The sequence below is a fragment of the Rana temporaria genome, chromosome 4, assembly GCF_905171775.1.
Source record: "Rana temporaria chromosome 4, aRanTem1.1, whole genome shotgun sequence".
Lineage (NCBI taxonomy): Eukaryota > Metazoa > Chordata > Amphibia > Anura > Ranidae > Rana > Rana temporaria.
This window is the reverse complement of record NC_053492.1, coordinates 297,085,823-297,107,132: the sequence shown is the minus strand read 5'-3', so window position 1 is coordinate 297,107,132 and position 21,310 is coordinate 297,085,823. Positions and strand designations below refer to the sequence as shown.

The 21,310-nt window shown below is 46.3% G+C and overlaps 1 protein-coding gene across 1 annotated transcript in view; it reads right to left on the bottom strand.

The window, feature by feature from the left end:
• The window catches only part of LOC120937346 (vacuolar protein 8-like), a gene marked incomplete in the record, with an annotated part of 68,156 nt that extends 51,070 nt beyond the window's left edge, over positions 1 to 17,086 (bottom strand). Inside the window, 1 exon segment of the mRNA XM_040350493.1 lies at positions 16,636 to 17,086. Within this exon segment, the coding sequence (XP_040206427.1) occupies positions 16,636 to 16,861 (226 nt within the window).
• Between the last annotated feature and the right edge of the window lie 4,224 nt (positions 17,087 to 21,310).

Sequence of the window (21,310 nt, the reverse complement as noted above, 5' to 3'; positions counted from 1 at the left end):
CGGCCATGTTAAATATCGGCCTAATTTGGATGAAAATCGGCCGATGCCGATTTCTCCAAAACGGCCAAATATCGGCCTGCCGATATATCGGTCGACCTCTATTTGTAAGTATATAACTTTTCCAACCTGCCATGAGGGAAAAAGTATCCTCCTCAGGTGGATGAATTTATGATTGTATTATTACTATTATTACTCCCATTTGTTAAACTTTCATTGTATAGATACCCTGTCAGTAGCATCCAGTCCTGATGAAGTGAACTGATGTTAACAAAAAGATGTTAAGATTTGTGATGCATTTTATCCATTTAAATATAAAGTTCCATGGGCATTCAGCATCGGTTTTCCTGTCATCTCCTTCCAAACCACTCCCAAAGAGTTTGTTGGATGATGCTGAATGTAACCAGGTGTTGCAATGCTATGTATAAACCGCACATTCTGATGCTTGGGTGTGTTTATACTACATATACGGTATATAATTAGTCTTTGTTTATGCTTACAAATAACTAACAGAAATATTTTTGATTATATAACATGCTGTTAACATTACATTTTAAATAGGAAACTATAAAAAACGGTGTTAGAGCAATTAGTAATGGTCACCAAGTAATGGTAAACCTTTTGGGGCCCCATTAATACCAGTGAGCATGCTAATTCTCTCAATGCATTCTCACATATGCATTGTGTAGGGGTAATGCAACGCATTGTTTCAAATCATTGCAATGTTTACACTCTTTATAACTTCCTTGAAATTTAAAAAAAAAAAAAAAAAAAAAGCAGCAATTTCTATGCAATGCAGTGAGTTGGCACGCACTGTGTAAAAATGCAGCATGTCCTATTTTCAGGGCCCACCAACTCAGCTGGTGAACAATGGCATGAACTGAACAGTACAAACTGCCCCATTTATACCTTGTGACCGTGTGGGCACCAGAACAAAGGAGGTGAGGGAAAGCATGGAACAGTTAGTTAGTGGGCCATTTTATTTTTTACCTGAATGCAGGGAATGCACAAGGTAAAAAGTTAGACTTTAGAACCACTTTAATAAAAAGGCATAGAATGCACAGCACTATGTGCATGACCCACTATTTAATGTTGGCTATACATTAGCAGATTTTCCAATAAACACTTGTACAAATATTCTTTGTATAGTCAAAGACTGGACGAATGTCATACAAAAGTACTTCAAAATTTTGTTTGCTTTTAACACAATTTTTCATGCTGCGCCTTTGAATGGTCTCTTCAATGCAGTCGAAAATGAAAGTCGATTTGACCCCCACTAACAATTGGAAAATGGAACAAAGTTTCTTAAAAGAAAAACATTTCCAACTAAATTCTACTAGTGTAGAATCAACTTAAAGCGGAGGTCTGCCAATTTTTTTTTTTAAAGTCAGCAGCTGCCGACTTTTAAAACAAGGACACTAACCTGTCCAGCGCGCCCGCAATGTCGGCACCCGAAGCCGTGCTGACATTTTCAAAACGGGAATCAGAAAATGAAGCCTTGCGGCTTCACTTCCTGGTTCCCTACTATGCATGTGCAACTCGCGCTGCACAATGCCACTAGTCCCTGCTGTCTTCTGGGACCCGTGTGTCTCCCAGAATACAGCAGGGGGCACCAGACGCGGTGTAGACTCCCGCAGAAAATGCAGGGTCTATGCCCGGAAGTGGGTGCAAAAACCCATTTTTGTGTGGACCTCCGCTTTAAGTGCCCGGCACCTTCCACTTGCTAAAAGCCAGAGAGTAATAATAGTAAAAAGAAAAAAAAGAAACACACACACACACACACACACACACACACACACACACACACCCCCCTCTAGAGCCCTTTCACGCCTTTAGTGCTATTACCACGTTTTTAGGGCGATAGCGGCAAAATTAACGCAATGCTGCAGGCATTTTAACAGAGTTATTGAAGCATGAGCAATTTCAGTCCTGCTGTTGTAGATGCTCTTTTTTTTGCTTGCATGTTTACGTTTTTTGGGAGCGCATGAGACTTTTCTACAGCTCAGAGAGGATTATAGACGCTATCGCGCTAACAATACATTTCAACGAAGAGGGGCGTTTTTTGGAGCAGTTTTTCAACGCCCAAAAGCTGCTCCAAAGATGCTGCTTGCAGGACTTCTCAATGACCGGCCAGCGCAACGCCTCAGTGTGAAAAGGTCCATTGAGAGCGTTTTAAGAGCGCCATTTTTAATACTAAAACGCTGTAAAAATGCTCCAGTGTGAAGGGGAAATGTTACTAAACCCTGACAGTAAAACCAATCAGACTACTCTATACACATGCTAATTTCCATGTTCTGGGTACTGTGGAAGACCAGATATAGCGAATGCAGGGTCCTGGGTTTAACAAAACATTAAATCAAATTTTGATGTCACAATGTAGAGTATAAGATTTCCTATCATATGTGCCCAGTCTTGCCACACAGAGTTAATCCAGCGCTGAGCAATCCTCTTTTAATGTTCAGTGAAAATTAACAGAATTCCAGATAAAAACTTGCCAAATTATAAAGTCCGTTTCTCTGTTCTTGCTTTGTGTTACAGGTTATTTACATATCCTGGTAATATACAATGAACTTTGGATCACCTTATATTATGATAAACATAACATAACATATAATAAACATGTCCAAGCTCTAGATATGTAAATAATCTGTAACACAAAGCAAGAACAGAGAAACCGACTTTATAATTTGGCAAGTTTTTATCTGGAATTCTGTTAATTTTCACTGAACATTAAAAGAGGATTAACTCTGTGTGGCAATACTGGGCACAGATGATAGGGAATCTTATACGCTACATTGTGACAGCAAAACAAAAAAACATTTTTTTTTGGGTTTACATCCACTTTAAGGTAAAATATTGTTATGGGTGCTCAACCTTTGGCCCTCCAGCTGTAGTGAAACTCCAAGTCCTATCATGCCTCTGCCTCAGGTTGAGCACTCATACCCCAGTAGTTGTATTGCCCATTGTTGCATGGACACACAGCCTGGCTCAGGAGCGCACCCCTACAGGTGCCCCTCCAGAACACATCTTGCTGAGGCGGCACTGGGAAAAGAGAAGAAGAAAAGAGCGCAGGAGGGGAACCCCAGAAAAGTAGGTAAGGGACCAAATTGTACAACACCATTGCACAGACTAGGCGAGTATTAAATCTTTTTTATTTAAGGGGGGGGGGGGGGGAGGGAACCGCTTTAAATATTAATTCTGTATTTTAGAAAAATGCAGAGGGGGGCACTAAAAAAGTTGACTGCATTTTAGATGCAACGTCCACTTCAGGGCTGAAGCGATTAATCGATAAAACCGATAATAAAAATCGTTGTTAACGATTTTCATCATCGATTAGTTGGTCTAACGACGCGCACCCTTCTCCCTGCCAGTCCAGCCTCCATCCCAATGTTAGAATCCGTGTACAAGCCAGCGACGCCGCTGCATTCTCATGAGAATACAGCGGCGCTCATGTGACCAGGCACGTCCGCCTCTCTCCTCCTCGCCGACGGAATAGTGCCACCCCCGTCATTGGTGTTCCCGAGAGGAATAGTGCCACCACCGTCATTGGTGTTCCCGGGAGGAATAGTGCCGCCCCATCATTTATATTATTACTTTAAATTCAAGAAAAAGGTGCTTATTACTTTTTTTTTTTTTTTTTTTTATGATTTTATCCGATTAATCGAGTAAAAAAAAGGTGGATACCCTGCCAATAATAAGTGAATGGAAAATGCCATTTGAATAAAAAGCAAAAAGTGAAAAGGAAAATAAATGTGTAGCGCTCAAACAGACTGTCAATAATGAAAATCAATTGCCAAAGAATGTGAAACACATAACAATTATAAACAGAATGTGCATCAACAACATACAAGTCCCATATTGCAGGAAATAAATATGGTGCCGCTGGGCACGTGGTGCAGTGTGAACTGTTGCGCCTGTTGGTTGGTGCCAAAGCGCAAAAAGTGATATAATTAACAATAGTTCGATGAAAATATTCACATAAACCAAAACAAAATCAATCTAGTGAAAAAGTGAATGGATGAGATGAGTGACTTCTCAAATACGTGATAAAACCACCACCGAAAGCAATGCAGGCTTACCGGAGCGTGTTGACTTAAGATGACATATGCCACCGAAAGTCAAGGGAGGCTTATAATGACTGATGTCATATACGATCCAAGGCAGAGTAGTACATCAACCGATCATCGTATCCTCTATGAGATAGGAGGATGGAAAGAGAATGGATACTATGCTGACGATAGAGTCCCCAGGCTGGTTATTCCTCACTAGTTCAAGTCCCGAACAAAGTCCCTTGTTTCAGACAAGGTTCCCCTCTGCTGGGAACATCAGTAGTCCATGTAGCACTGGCAGATGGGTAGAAGCCTCCAGCTGACCTGACACACACAGCTTGGTCCAGGTGAAGTCAGAGAACCTTTTGCTGCTGAAGGTCTGCAACTGTGGTTGCACAAGCTTGTGCTCTGCTCTTGCTGCACTGACTAAGCAGCTATCCGATTAATCGAAACAATAAATTGGCAAACTAATCGATTATAAAAATATTCGTTAGTTGCAGCCCTGGTCCGGCTTTAATACTAAATTTGGCACTCATAAGGACAGCTGTACGATTCTGATTAAAAACAAAATCACATACATCTTTTTTGAGAGAGAACTCCATGTAAAAGCAAGTCTTATGCCGCATACACATGACCGTTTTTCGGGTTGTAAAAAATGACTGTGTGGGCTCCAGAGAATTTTTCACGACGTTTTTAACGTTGTCGTTTTTAACATCGTAAAAAAAAAAATGGTGGTGTGTGGGCTTTAACGACGTGAAAAAAACATGCATGCTCAGAAGCAAGTTATGAGACGGGAGCGCTCGTTCTGGTAAAACTAGCGTTCGTAATGGAGTAAGCACATTCATCACGCTGTAACAGACTGAAAAGCACGATATCATCAAAAAGCAACCCCAAGGGTAGCGTCATCCGCATGGAACTTCCCCTTTATAGTGCCGTCGTACGTCACCGCGCTTTGCTAGATCATTTTTTTTTCATGATCGTGTGTAGGCAAGGCTGTTTTAACGATCGGGTTAAAAAAAAAACATTGTTTTTTCTAGACCATTAAAAACATAATTTTATATAACCCGAAAAACGGTTGTGTGTACGCGGCATTAGTCTATATAGAAGGAAAACTACATCAGTGTCTACGATCTGTTTCTTACGATAAGGATTACTATGTGTAGAGCGAGCAAACATTCACTTAGCAACTAAAATACAATTGTTATCGGTTATCCTAGCGTTCAATAATATGAATCCCAACAAGCCTACGTGACTGATGAAACAAAAAGAAATACGATGCAAAAGCCTAACAATTTATACAATGACAGAGGGAGGGGGGGGGAGTTTTATCACTATTGATTTGTGAAGTTTGTGTCCATCTGGTTCAGAACTGAATTCTAGCATCAAGGAAGATCATCTGTAAATCCTAAACACAATATCAAGCTGGTTTACAATGCATGTATGCCTCATTATGTCTGAAAAAAATGGCCGTGGTAGCTTCTAATTCTGGATCTGCTCAATAAAATGCCAGCCATCTTAATGTGAACTACGGTACTGCATGTAAATTTAATTATAGGATAATGGCAGGAGTATAACAATGTGCATAAAATAAAATAAAAATGCAACACACATAGAACAACCTTTTTAGAAATAGAACATATTTATCAGCAGCCAAATAAAATAAAGAGGTTTGATCTAATGCTAAAGCTGCTGCAAAATGACATTTGTCAAAAGGTCAGCCACTTCATACAAGTCTAAGCAATATACTGAACTAGCAGATATTTTACACACACACACACACACACACACACACACACACACTAATCCTCCATTCTACAAAATACAAGGATGCACACAAAAGGGATCGCCTTTATTAACCGAGCAGTTCATTAACAAAAACATTCATATATTCTATTCAGTAAAACATGCAATTAACCTTTATATTTAAGTGGTAGTCAAACAATTAACACATTGCCACTGGTGTCGCCTACTTGTCCAGTACAACTGAGGCATGATGTTTACATTATTTGACACAAAAGTATAGATATTTTATAATATTTATAAAACAGCAAAAGACAGGATATTTGTTACCATAGTGTTTTGAAAGGTAGCATAATCCTTTATCCAAACACAATCTGTTTCCAAAAGCATATGCTCCTGGCAAACAAAGATTTTGCAGCAAGGTTAATATTACTGCATATGTCTTTCTCACCAAAAACTAAAACATGTATTTATTGTTCATCTGTCCAGTAGTGATCTGGAGAGATTCATACATATGCAGGTCAGTGACAAATAACCAATTAGTACTTTCAGTAAGGCCCCATGTACACTGCTGCTGCTAAACAGACGTTCAGAGCCAGTTGGACACTTTTTTCAACTGCCCCTGAACTCATTCAATGTTATCTTATGTGTACATGTACACAGGTTCGTTTACAGTCGTTTTTAGGCAGTTGCGTTTATAGGCCTTTTTTTATTTATTTTTTAAGAGGCAAAAAAATGAGTTCATATGCCGAAGATTCTTATGTTTCAGGCGCCACACACTTCTAAACACTTCTGACTTCACCCGAAAACAAGCAGAGCTCCTCCTCAACGAAGGAGGTGCAACTTTAAACAGCCGCCTGCAAAACCTAGCGGCCGAAAGAAGCATCAGAGGATGCACTCACAGCAACTATGTAAATTCTGGAAAAAGCGTGAACGGACGACCAAGTCGCCGCCTCGCACACCTGTGGGACCGACGCATGATGTCGGAAAAAAAACCAGGAAGCACCAATTGCCCTGGTCGAAAGTGCCGTGAACGGAAATGGGGGACCATACCACTAAGAGCATAGGCCTGTATGACGGTCTGCCTGTTCCACCGAGAAATTGTGGTCGGCGAGACCGCCAGGCCCTTTTGTGGACCAGACATCGACACAAAAGAGAGTCAGATCTCCGAAATGGAGCCGTAGAAGGCAGGTACACCCGCAAGGCACGTACCGCGTCCAAAGTATGTAGCGCAACCTCCTTAGGATGCGCCGGCCGAGGACACAAGGATGGAAGTACAATGTCCTCGTTAGGGTGAAATGAACGAAACCACCTAAAACGGAAGGTTGCGGGGGCACCACCACCTAATCCTTATGGAGGATCAAGCATGGCGGCTTGCAAGACAAGACCGCCAACTCAGAAACCCTTCTAACAGGGGTAAAGGCCACTAAAGGGGCCACCTTCTGAGATAGTGTCAAGAGAAAAATGTCTCCGATGTTTCCAAAAGGAAGGTTCCTAAAGAACCGCGAGCACCAGAGTCAAAACTCATGGGGGGAAGAGGTGAGCCAAGAGGGGAAAGTATATGACAAACCCCCTGCACAAGAAGGAACCCACCAGGGAACGGGCCACAAAAAGCCACTGAAAGAACACAGCCAAGTCTGAAATCTGCCCCCAAACAGTGATTTAAGCAATGTTTAGATCCACTTCAAGCTGTAAAAACAGCAAAACCCTGGACACCGAGTACGTCCGTGGATGTCACTCCATCTCTTCGCACCAAGAGATGTAGGCCTTCCAGGTGCGACGGTAGATCCTGCGGAAGAAGGCTACCGTGCCCACAGCATGGTTAAGATGACAGAGTCGGACAGACCCCGGTCTCTTAAAATCTGGCTTCCAATATCCATGTTGAGCAAGTCAGTGACTGTACAACAGGAGGAAGTATGGGACCTCGGGACAGAAGGACCAGGCGCCCGATATCGGCGTACCAAGGACACCGAGGCCAATCTGGAGCGATTAGAATCATCGGGATCCCCTCAGCCTCCACTCCTGGAGCAGCCGAGGAAGCAACTACAATGGAGAAACGGCATAAGGCCGCCGATACAGACCCCACAGGGCCACCAGCGCGACTGACGCGTCTGTACAAGACCACTAACTTTGACGCCCTTGCGGTGGAGACGAGCGGCCAGGAGATCCATGCCCTGTGAGACTCACCTCCGGCAAGGGAGCCGAAACACCCCCAAGCACAAAGACCAGTCGCCCTGGTCCAACTTCCGGCGACTCCAGTAGTGAGCCTGCCGGTATACCTAGGTCCGAGACAGAAGCTGCTCTCAGAAGAAAGTCGTTTAGGTAGCCCACGAGGCAAAGCCTCGCTGTCCCACAAAGTTAGGATAAGTGCGAGCTCCTAGGTGAAAACCCTTGGTGCTGACGCCAGATCAAAAGGGAGGGCCACAGACTGACAGAGGCCCTCCCCCATCACGAAGCACAGAAACCTCTGACCTGTGCAAAACGGGACATGCATGTATGCGTCCCTGATGTCCGAGGACGCCAGAACGTCCCCCGGATGGAGCGCAGCTACCACCAAACGAATAGATTCCATGCGGAACTACCCGACGTTCAAAGGTATTCAGGGCCTGAGGCCCATAGAAAACCCCAAACCTCTAGTCCTGCAGGAAAGGTAAAATTACCCCGCAGCTCAGCAAGTCCCACACTGCCCAAGGCAGACCGACGAGCCGGGAGAGGAAGACACGAGGAAAGAACTCTGTTCTGTGGATAGGAAAAAACCCTATCTAGTACTCCAAAGAGACCACCTCGCAGACCCACTGGTCGGAGAGCAGGGAGGTTCACGGAATTGTGAACCTACCAGCCGGCGTGATCGGCTTACGCTCCCAGGGACGGATTAGTCCCCCAGCTGAGCCTTTGTCGGCCTAGGAGGGTGGTCCATTAACAATACATACACATAGTGTGTATGTATTATATGTAGGTGTATGCACACATGTCTTTGGAGGGTGGGAGGAAACCGAAATACCCGGAGGAAACCCACGCAGACACAGGGAGCGACAATGCAAGCTCCAGGCAGACTGGTGAAAGTGTCCGAATTCAAACCAATGACTCTTTTTGCCAAGTAATGGAGTTACCACTACACCACCGTGTGCATAAAACTATCTCTAAAACAGAAGCCCTGGATAACAAGGGCACAGCATTCCATGAAGCATCACAGACCTATACAAGGCCCTGGACCAGCTGGTCCGCTAGCCTAATAACTTCAGGAGAGAGTCGGTGCTCCTCCACTGTCTGGTGCAAAATGCTCACTCCGTGAGTGACTGAGACCCCAGAGTAGTGGTCACAATAGGCCCCAGCATGGTAAACATGGAACGGGTCAGTACTTCGGATCTGATAAGTCAGATCCATACAAGCCAGGGTTCCTGCAATAGGGAGAGTGGTCACCTATACATGACATCTGGAGGGTCCATCACTGGAGAAGAAGCCCGCCCTTTGAAAAGGCTCTCCTCAAAGGGGCACTGAACCGCCCGGCGGTGAGGGACTACAAAAGCCCTCAGCGGCTTTTCTCATTCAGTATCTTAGAAATTAACAAAGAAGGGCACAGAAGGAAAGAAACCTACACAGAGCAGTCTGATTTGTGTGATCCAAAAAAGACGGAGCACTCAGCGGAAACCCAGCTGCACTATCCAGCTTAAGAGAGTTCCTTGCAGCAGTGAGAAGCGCACCCATAAATGCCTTTTCCTGCAATGTAAGCTGCGCCATGGCGCGGCTACGACAAAATGGCCGCCAATAGGCGTTTTCAATGTAATTGAAAACCCTCCCAAAAAACGGCGCCAGCCAAATGGTGGCAAAATGCTGCGTTTAAACAGGAAAGTCTCCTAGGCCTTTTTAACAGTGAAAAACCCCTCACAGGAAAGCCCCATACAAAAAGAAAAAAAACACAAGCCAGATAACACAGTCCCCTCAGGAAGGCTCCCCTCCACCCCCCCCCCCCCTCCCCCGACAAGGTTAGCAATGCAGCAAAGGGAAAGGAGCAGGGAAGGTAGGAGAAAAGGACCCCCGAACCCCAGGAATGCCCGGCCTTACCAACCCACCGAAGCGGGAGGGACTGTACTTACCCGTCCGAGCGAGGACCCGCTGACGCATTCCTGACAGAACTACAACCGCAATGGAGGTAGCTGTCGGCCCGGTCCACTGTGAGACAACACCACAGCCCAGTGATATGTGGACCTCGGAGCAAAGCTCACCGGCCACCCCAGGAGTCATGGGGTATGGTGTGGCAGACCCAGCCTCTTCGCAAAGGTGTGCCCACGCTTGCTGGTCGGACTGAGTAGACTACAAGGATCCATTTTATCCAGCCTGTCTCTCAGCCGACAGTTGAAAGAAGATTCAAGAAAAAGTAAAATAAAAATAAAATTCTCCTCAGGGTGCTGGGCCCAAAGGGAGCCATAAGTCCTTTTCCTTGCTAGGCAGAACGAAACTGAGGCTGCATACTGCCGGGAGGAGGGTTATGTCTGGAGGGACCGCCCCCTGGGCGGGGCTGTTCAACTCTGTTAATGTAACATGTATTTAATTATCTAACATGTTTCTGCCTAGTCCTCTCCTGTAAACAGGGAACGTAACCCACTTGTCAAGATTTAAGGAGCTGTGTCCATCCATGGACGATAAGAGAAACTGTATTGTTTTTTTAAACTGGCGCCATTGGCAGCCAAGTACACCGGAAGCAACGTTGTGACGTTGCTTCTGCGTTTACAGAGAGAAGACTGGAACTAAGCCATTTCCGGCTTCATGCCAGTCTGTCTCTACCTGCCAGAAGTGGCAGATCAAGCATCGAGTCTCCCGGTGGGACGGGAGGAGTGGTGGAAGGGGGAGGGGTGTACCCTCCCGCTCCCCCGGGATAACAACCGAGTGGCTTTTAGCTGCATCGTTTGTTATCCCTGGAAAGCTGACCGCCCAGCTGCAGGCATCATCCCGGTATAACCTACTAAAACCAAGGCCGCATATATGCGTACGCTCGGCAGGAAGGGGTTATAGTAATTTCTAGGCAGAGTGACGCCGCGGGCACGCAACCCCTAAACGGCCGGGAAGCTCAGGTTGTCATATGACTCCCGCCAGGATGGGAGATCCCTCCTGCGGAAGTCATATTACTATGGGCGGGTAGGGAAGTGGTTAACCAATTCTGGTGCTCCTCTTCTACATGTAATCATAATTATTTTGCTAGAAGATTACTCAGAACCCCCCCCCCCCCCCCCACAAACATTATATAGATTTTTTTTTAGCAGACACCCTAGGGAATAAAGTGGCAGTAATTGCAACTTTTTATCTCGCACGGTATTTGCGCAATCATTTTTCAAATGCCTTTTTTTTATTTAACAGTTTCATGCATTAAAAAAAAAAAAAAACAACAAAAAACAGTAAAGTTAGCCCAATTTTTTTGTATAATTTGAAACATGATGTTACGCTGAGTAAATAAATACCCAACTTGTCATGCTTTAAAATTGCGCACTCATGGAATGGCGCCAAACTTCGGTACTTAAAAATCTCCATAAGCGACACTTTAATTTTTTTACAGGTTACCAGTTTAGGGTTACAGAGGAGGTCTAGTGCTAGAATTGGTGCACACGCTCCAACGCACAAGGTGTGGTTTGAACGCGTTTACATATGTGGGCGGGACTTGCGTGTGTGTTCGCTTCTGAGTGTGAATGCATGAGATCGGGGGGGGGAACATTTAAAAAAATTCACAGATCTAATGCAGACAGCCACTATTGCAGCTTTGTTTACTTCTGGGTACCCGGGCGCGACTTTATTGAAATGACCAATGACCGGTGACCATCACTGGAAATCTTTATCCTCGTCATCCAGCGCCGTCTGATTCGTTCTTCAGGCCCCCACGATGGCACTGGAGAGCCCGGAGAAGCACCAGATGATGGCAGGAGCGGGGACGTCCCCTCCCGCCGCATATAAGAACGATCAAGCGGAGTTACCGCGTTTAGCACTTGAAATGCCTATAAACTCTAATGCTGCCTACACACGACCGTTTTTCGGGTTGTAAAAAATTACATTTTGTTTTTTTTATGTCATCAAGTAGGCTCCAGAGCATTTTTCACGATGTAAAAAATAGGGCATTAAAAATTTCGAACATGCTCTAATTTTTCACAACGTTTTTAACGTTGTAAAAAATGGTAGTGTGTGGGCTTTAACGACGTAAAAAAAGAAAAAAAAAAAGCGCATGCTCAGAAGCAAGTTATGAGACGGGAGCGCTTGTTCTGGTAAAACTAGCGTTCGTAATGGAGCAAGCACATTTATCGTGCTGTAACAGACTGAAAAGCGCGAATCGTCTTACCAACACGAAATCAGCAAAAGCAGCCCAAAGGGTGGCACCATCCGAATGGAACTTCCCCTTTATAGTGCCGTCGTACGTGATGTACGTCACCGCACTTTGCTAGAGCATTTTTTTTTCACGATCGTGTGTAGGCAAGGCCGTTTTAACGATCGGGTTGAAAAAAACGTAGTTCTTTCTAGACCATTAAAAAATTTAAATTTGTTACAACCCAAAAAATGGTCTTGTGTACGCGGCATAAGCTTCTGAACCCATTTTTTGCTTTTCAAAAAAAGACTCTAAACTCAACTGCCTAGAAACGACTGTAAACAACCCAGTGTACATGTACTGATAAGATAACAGAGGAGAGTTCAGGAGCAGTTAAAAAAAATGCCCAACTACCCTTAAAATCCGTTTAGCAGCAGCAGCAGCGTACATAGTAGGTGAGGTTGAAAAAGGACACAAGTCCAACCTATGTGTGTGATTATATGTCAGTATTATTCCTGTAGGTCGTTCAGGTACAGCTCTTACAGTAAAGAACCCTCTACGTCATGGGTCTTCAAACTATGGCCCTCCAGTTGTTTAGGAACTACAATTCCCGTCATGCCTAGTCATGTCTGTGAATGTCAGAGTTTTAAAATGCCTCATGGGATGTGTAGTTCTGCAACAGCTGAAGGGCCGTAGTTTGAGGATCCCTGCTCTATGTAGTTTAAGGTTAAACCTCTTTTCTTCTAATTTTAATGAGTGGTCACGTGTCTTGTTAAACTCCATTCCGCAAAAAAATGTTATCCCTATTGTGGGGTCACCAGTACAGTATATTTAAATTGAAATCGTATCCCCTCTCAAGCGTCTCTTCTCCAGACAGAATAAGTTCAGAACTCGCAACCTTTCCTCGTAACTATCCTCCAGACCAGGGCTGTGGAGTCGGAGTCGAGGAGTCGGGGGAAATTTTGGGTACCTGGAGTCGGAGTCGGCAAACAATGCACCGACTCCTACTAAATTTAGATTGGAATAAAAAAAAAAAGCAAGTTTAAATGTCCCAATTCACAAAAAGTTATATTTAATGACTTCTCTACTGTAAGAATAAAGACCAATACATGCAGTGCCTCACGTAACCGCAAAACGAACACGTTAAGTGACCGTGATGAAGCATGCTTTTCATGTGCTTCACTATATGGCACGCAACGCACAATTAGGAGCTGCAATACTTATACTTTCCATAGTGTTGTGTTCTGCTTTTACAGGGAACGCATGTTAGAGAACCAGTAAGTGTCCAAATAAAAAAATTCCAACAGGAGTTTTATAAAGCACTAAAAGAAGTTGAAAAGTATGATCGCTCATCAAAACTTACTGTTGAAGAAGCCATCCTTGTTTATGCAGAGATCGTTAGTGATGTGGCCAGAATAGTTACTGCAATGCCACCCACCCAAGTCAGTGTCGAAAGATTATTTTCAGCCCTAAAAATAATAAAGTCTGACTTAAGAGCCTCTATGAAAGAGGATCTGGCAGAGGCAATTCTCTTCCTTAGAACTCTACATTGAATTGATTTTCATTTGCTAAGCCTAGAACTACATTTCAAGATTAATATAAACCATTTCTAGGTTTTACAGATTTTGTTTTTGGTTCATTATAGATAAGCTTTGTTTTTGTTCTAAAACAACCAAATAATGTGGTTTGTATTTTTGAACTGGTAAAGATCCTGTTCCTGATGTTTATGCCTGCTGCTACTATCCAGTCACTTGATTGTTTTCATTGTGTTTGTCTTTTGCTTAAACTGTGCAATACAGTAGACTGTTGGCTTCCCAGCCAGTAGTCCTGTGGTAGGTTGCGTTTCTTTCCCTCAAGGAATGTATAAAATACATTTGCATATTAATACAGAGGAGTCGGAACATTTATCTACCGACTCCACAGCCCTGCTCCAGACCCTTTTTTTTAAGCTTTGTTGCCCTTCTTTGTACTCGCTCCATTTCCAGTACATCATTTCCGAGGACTGGTGCCCAGAACTGGACAGCATACTCCTGGTGCGGCCATAACAGAGTCTTGTAGAGCGGGAGCTAAGATAACATGCACTGCATTGATACAAAGTTCAGGAGTATCCCTTTAACCCATTGTTTTGCAAATCTATGTACACTACAAACTGTATGATTGTTTGAAGAGAAATGCATCTGTACCATCAATGAGGAGGAAGGGTAAGCAGTAAAAATGAAAGTGAAACATTCTAAGCAGCTTAGAAACCTTGTGATCTTTCTGCACATAGCTTGAAGTGTGTTATTTCTCCCTTGAAGAGCAAAATGGCAACAGGCCGTAAAAGAGACCCAGTCTGGGAATATTTACCAACCTGACAAATTATTATTTTAAATGGGAAAACTTAATTTTGTTTGCAAATATTAAAAATTCTAACTAGCAGCAAAAATGAGTCTTTACATTTAAAGGGCACCTGTCATTTCAGATCTATCATTGCAACGCCTGTTAGTGTGCATCCACTCACCTGCTCCTGCCAAGTCCCTCACCTTGTGGTGTCACTGCAGCATCAACAGCTGCCCCATTAACCACTTCCCTACCCACCCATAGTCATATGACGTCCACAGATGGAATCTCTCTATCCTGGGCTTCCCGGCCATCTAGGCATCGTTTGTGACCCGATGCGCTTGCCTGGCGGCTGTGGGTCAGGCTCCTGGAAGAGGGGGCAGGATACTATACTCTTCCTCCTGAAAGGTGCCAAATGTGGCACAGGAAGGGGGGGGGGGGAATCAGATGAGATGAAGTTACACTTTTGGGTGAAACTCCGCTTTAAATCAAGCCTTTTTACTAGCGATTTAAATCAACTTGATTTAAATCAAATCCCCCTTGGTTGCCAGTAAAAAATGTCTGACTCTCAGAACTGAGCATGCACAGCTCCAATTATTTTCTACTATATGTTGCCTATTCCCACTACATAAGACTTATGCAGTGGGAGATATGCTGCATATTTATGTACTTATGTCATAAGTACATAAATATGCAGCATATCTGAATTTCTACAAATAGAAAAAAAAAAAAGTGGTAGACATGATGGGACATTTAGTCTTTTTCTGATGTCCCTCATATGTTTCTATGTCACCACAATGCAATGTGCTGTGGCGCATAGAGTTGAACAAATGTCATTTTATGACACTTCAATAAAGTTACAAAAAAGTAAAGTAACACATTGCTCAGCCCCCATTGCCCTTACACAACGCACACCATCACATACTACAGTGTGCAGGCAGATGTGAAAGAGCCCTAAGTGATGACAGGGCTCGCCACCTCTATCCGAGTGTCGGATAGAAGACATTCGCTGTCGCATTTACACTCACGTGACGGTTCACATATATGCGGTGCGGCACATCGCATGTAATTCGCACAGCGTTATTGTGCAAATCACATGCGATGTCTGTGTGATTTGAGCCATTCATTTTGTATGGATCAAATTGCTCCGCAACCGCACAAAAAAAAAAAGATGCAGGACCCCCCCACACTAGAATCGTATCTCATGGGTGTTTTCACCTATGCAATCCGATTCAATCACACTGCGTTTTGCTAACCTTTGTGGGGTGTCGTTAACATTGACAACCGCTGTGGTTTGCATGAACGCAGTGCGATTTCAATGCAGCTTGAGAAACACACAGGATTCGTTGCGCTTTCCACACCGCATAAAATGTGAGCCAACGCTTAGTGTTCCATAAACACGTGTAGAAGCCCGCCGCAATTGTGAGTGTTTTTGCCCAACGCGCATAGGGCAGCCCATTGATTTCGCATGGCAAAGTAATTCACGCAACTTTCCGAGCGTCGCGTTTTTGTGTGTTTTATTAACCGTGTGTTTGGCTGCATTTGATGCAAACATGCATCATTTGGGGTGCCCTTACACCTGTTGCAAATTTAGGCGCTTTTACACATGTTTGAGGAAAGCTAAAAACCGCAAGCGCCACCTCAGAGCTGGCTGCTGGGAAGTGAGGAATACAAGGGAGCAAAAATCTTTTTTGTATCCTGGGTAAAAAATAAATAAGCAATTAACCCTTGCAGTACAGGGGAGCTTGACTACCAAAAGGTGCTAAAAATATACAGCAGCTAGTGATGTGACAGTTTGCAGTGTGTCCATTCTATTAATAGAAGGCAGAGGAAGTGAGTTCCCAGCTGAAGTAGAAACATGTGCAAGCCAAGAGAAAAAACAAAACAAACACTGACAACACAAGCCCTTCCCCCTCTCCAGGATGCATTTCCTATAGTCCTCAGTCCCAGCTACTGAGTCCAATGGAGGGAAATGACCCCCCCCCCCCCAGTCAGTGGACTCCGAGCGCACAGTGTTCCTACTGACACCTTGCCAGTCAGTGGACTCCCAGCACACACTGCTCCTACTGACACCTTGCCAGTCAGTGGACTCCCAGCACACACTGCTCCTACTGACACCCCCCCCCAGTCAGTGGACTCCCAGCACACACTGCTCCTACTGACAACCCCCCCCCCCCAGTCAGTGGACTCCCAGCACACACTGCTCCTACTGACAACCCCCCACCAGCACACACTGCTCCTACTGACCTGTCTCCATATGATTGAGGAACTCCTGGGCTGCCTGCTTCTCATGGTTCTGCAGCACAGGCTGGTACAGCTCCCTGACTGAGGTGCCCTTAGGTTTGAGGCAGCAGCATTCTCTGAGCATGGCCATACACTCCTTCATGTGCTCCACTATCCTGGATGAGAGTCTCCTCACAAAGTTCACAAAGTCCTGGAAGAGCTGAGCGCATCTCTCACACAGGCGACCCATGGTGTCAATTGTTCCGTGTGAGCTGAGGAGCCTTCCCTACCGTCCGCCTGTACCGAGCTCTTCCTGCACACACAATGCCGCCTTCACAGACCCATAACAACCGTCCGCTCCTGACTGAGCATCCCCTTTCCTTCCCAGGAGCTATGTACACTGCAAACGGCAGACAAAGAAATGAAGTCACCGAATCCCTCTGCACAATCACACAGTGAGGTAATGTTAGGGCCCGCCTACTACATACTGCCTATTGGCTGCATGGGAGAGCAAGGCTTGACTTGTACAGAACTGGCTGTTCCAGTTGTATGAGGAGAGCTTGTGTCCAATCAGAGAACAGCACAAGCATTCTATTATCCCTGAATAGAGGAGTGCAGGCACAGAGCTACACAGATGTACTGCTGCTTCATCATGTCCTGGAAAAAAGAGCTTCCATTTAGTATTTATTGTGTGTCATTACAGCAGTCCTTGACAGGCTTCTTCATACTAGATCCACTGAGTCTCACAGTTGTTGTCGATGTGCCCTGTTCACACATAACGCTGCACCGTGGCCACCGTGCATTTTGCATGCGGGATGTGGACGCATCCCTCTGCGCATGCTCACAACCACGTCGGAATAACTGCCTAATATACGCCGGATCACTGCGTACGCCATGAACGTAACCTACGCCCAGCCAGACACACGTCCAACGTAAAATACGCCGGACGTACAACTTTTTTTTTTTAACAGAAGGAATATTTATTGAAGAGAATCAGATGGTTACATGCTTATACAGGCCAAACAGTACACACAGGGCCGCAAGACTCTAAACAATTGTTACAGACAGTGCAAGGATAGCCATCTTCAGTATGAAACATCATGTTAGCTTGTCCGGATGAGAGAGGGAAAACAAAAAAAAAAAAAACAAAAAAAAAAATAAAGGGAAGGAGGAAGAGAAAAAGGAAAAAGGGGGAGGGGGGGAAGAAGAGGAAAGAAGGAAGAAAAGTAAGGGAGGGGGGGGAGAGGGGGGGAGAGAAAAAAGGGAAAAAGAAAAGGAGGAGGGGGGGGGGGAGAGAAGGAAAGGGGAGGGGGTCACATCCCATCCAGCAGGCCAAACGTGATAGCCAAGTAATCACAGCATACAGTACAACGTATAGTCACAGCGAGTCCTGAACATTGAGTGAGTACCAGAACCGAAGCGCGAGGGCTCCACCAACCCGTTCACCAGACCCAGGGTGAGTAGGGGAGCACCATGGCCACCCCGGAGGGGAAAGGGGGCATACACCTAGACCCAAATACCTCAGACCGTCAGTCTCCTGGCCGCCACCCAATCCCCCCAGATCTTGTCAAACTTCTTGGGGCAGTTACGTCCCATGTACGTTAGCTTGTACAAGGGGAGGATGTCATTCACCAACTTCCGCCAGGTTGACAAACCAGGCGGGTCAGCTGCCTTCCAGTGGAGTAGGATTGCCTTACGTGCATAAAATGCCGCGTAGAAGATAAAAAGCTTCTTATGTTTGGAGGTAGGGAGGTTATCCGTGATACCGAGCAATAGGATCAAGGGATTCAGCCCAACAGCCATGCCACCAATTGACTCAATCTCTGCCGACACCCGTTGCCAGAATTCCTGCACCCTCGGGCAGAGCCAGACCATGTGAATAAAATTCCCCACCTCTCGGCCACATCTGGGACACTTATCCTCAGAAGTGTGGTAAATAACCGCCAGCCTCTGAGGCGTATAATAGACTCTATGGATAAATTTCAGCTGAATGAAACGCTCCTTCGCCGATATCATGAGGGGAATGTACTGCTGCAGTCCCTCCGACCAGTCCTCCGATGTGAGGGCCGGCAAGTCCCGCTGCCAGGCAGAGAAGGCCCGTGAGGCCCCCGCCCCCCCGGCACAGGTCAACCTAAAGTAGATAGAGGAAAGCACCCTGTCCATCACGCGGGAAGTAAGGAGCCTCTCCACCGAGTGGGGTTCCACTTTAACAGGGTCTGGAAACTGCGCTCGGATCGCATGTCTAAGTTGAAGAAACCTGAAGAACATCCAGGGGGGAAGTCCAAACTTAGTTTTTAAGACGCCAAAAGAGAGCAATCGACCCTCCGGCATGACATCTCTCAGGGTTTTTACGTTATGCCGTGCCCACAGCTGTGGATCTGGCACGGTCCCCAGCTGTGGCAGGGACGGGTTGCCCCACAGAGGGATGTGGGGGGAGACCGATCCGGGCTCAACCAGAAGCCTCGAGACCTGTCCCCACACCACAACCGTGGCCCTCATTGGTGCGGTAATCTCAGCGCTAGCCCTAACCCCCCGATATACCAGATTGCTCAGTCCAGCATAGGACCCTAATATAGCTGCTTCAAGGGTAACTGACGGGTTAGTACGATCCTGCGTAAACCACCACCTAACTGACACCAGCACAGCCGCCCAGTAGTATTTCCTAAAGTTTGGAAGGGCTAGACCGCCCTCCGACAAGGGGAGCTGGAGTATGGGCCTACCCACCCTCGGGACCGAGGCCTGCCAAACAAACGCACACACCGCCTGATCCAGTCTGTCGAAAAATGATTTAGGGATAATCACCGGCGTATGCCTAAAGACATATAGAAACTTGGGGAGGAAGGACATTTTAACCAAGTTAACCCTGCCCACAGGTGTGAGAGGCAAGGTCTTCCATGCCGAGCACCGATGAAGAAACTTCTGGAGAACAGGGTTCACATTGGCCTCGATGTACTCAGACAGGTTTCTGCGAACCATGATGCCCAGATACTTAAAGCTGTCAACCCACTGCAGCGGGGCCGGCAGATCATCGGGAGGGGGGGACCGAGTCAGAGGAAAAAGGACCGATTTGTCCCAATTAATCCGAATGCCCGAAAATCTGCCAAACCTATTGATAATTGAAAGGGCAGCAGACAGGGAGCTGCGTGAGTCATTAAGATAAAGTAAAGTGTCGTCTGCGTACATGGACACCCTTTCGACTACAGAGCAGACCGTAATACCAGCGACCTCGGAGGCAGATCGAAGCATAATGGCCAGTGGTTCGATGGCTAGGGCGAACAGGGTTGGGGAGAGGGGGCACCCCTGCCTTGTACCCCGGTGGAGTGGGAAGGATGCAGAGAGGGAGCCATTCGTCCGCACCCTTGCAGTCGGGTTTGCGTATAACATCCTGAGCCAGGAGATGAACTGCGGACCAAGGCCAAATCTCTTTAAAACCTCCCACAGGTATTCCCACTCCACCGAGTCAAAGGCCTTCTCGGCGTCAAGGGAAGCAATAACCTCTTCACCCCCCCCCCCAGCCACCCGATCAATAACCGTGAACAACCTCCGTAAATTTATGTCCGTCCCTTTGCCCGGCATAAAACCAGTCTGATCCCCGTTAATCAAAGATAGTATCACTGCACTGAGCCGATTCGCCAATACTTTAGTGAATATCTTCGCATCAACATTTAGTAACGATATCGGTCTATATGACGAGCAGAGTGCCGGGTCCTTCCCAGGTTTGGGAATCACCACGACAACCGCCCGCTGCATGGAGGGGGGCAGCGAGTGTCCCCGAAGGGAGGTCAACAGGGCTCCCCGATATCGCCCTCCCAGGGAGGCACCGTGCGTCTTGAAGAATTCGGCCGGCAGGCCGTCATCTCCAGGAGTCTTCCCTGCCTGCAAAGAGGCAATCGCCCCCTGCACCTCCTTCAGGGTGATCGGAGCGTCCAGTGACGCGCGGGCCCCCTCCGAAAGAGCAGGAAAGACCAGGCCATTTAAGAAGGAGTGTAGCTCCTCAGGGGAATAGTCAACTCTGGACGAGTACAGCCCTTCATAGTAGGCAGCAAAGCAGGCGTTTATCCCACTTGGATCCGAGACTAGTTCCCCTGACACATTCCGGACATTGGCAATAGGAACAGAGTTGGTCGGGTCCCTAGAAATCCACGCTAGCAGCCGCCCCGTCCTTTCCCCCTGTTCAAACACCCTCTGAGACTGATACAAGAGTTGCTTCTTAGCAGCCGTCAGTCTAAGGAGTTGAACCTCCCTCACCGCCACTTGGAGTTCCACCCTCCGCTGCTCCCCGCCAGCCTCCGCATACTGTGTTTCCAGCGACTGAGCTCTGTCCTCCGCCTGGGCCAATGCGGCCCGGGACGAAGCACGAACAGACTGTATGAGGGACTGGTATTTATTCCTAACCAGAAGTTTGAACCCCTCCCAGCGCTCCGGAGATTCAGTTCCCGGGGCGTCAGAAGACCAATAGTCGGCTATGCAGGCTTCCATTTCGGGTTCTATCCTATCATCGGATACCCAATACCTCGAGAGGCGCCATAGGCCCCCACTCGGGGCCAGACCCGTGCGCAGCCGGAGTAGAATGGGGGCATGATCAGAGATCCCCCTAGGGAGCACAGAAATCTCCTGTACGTTAGTTAGGATAGGGCTGCTGGCGTACATGAGGTCAATCCGCGACATGGCTGCATGAGTGGCCGAGCTACACGTGAAG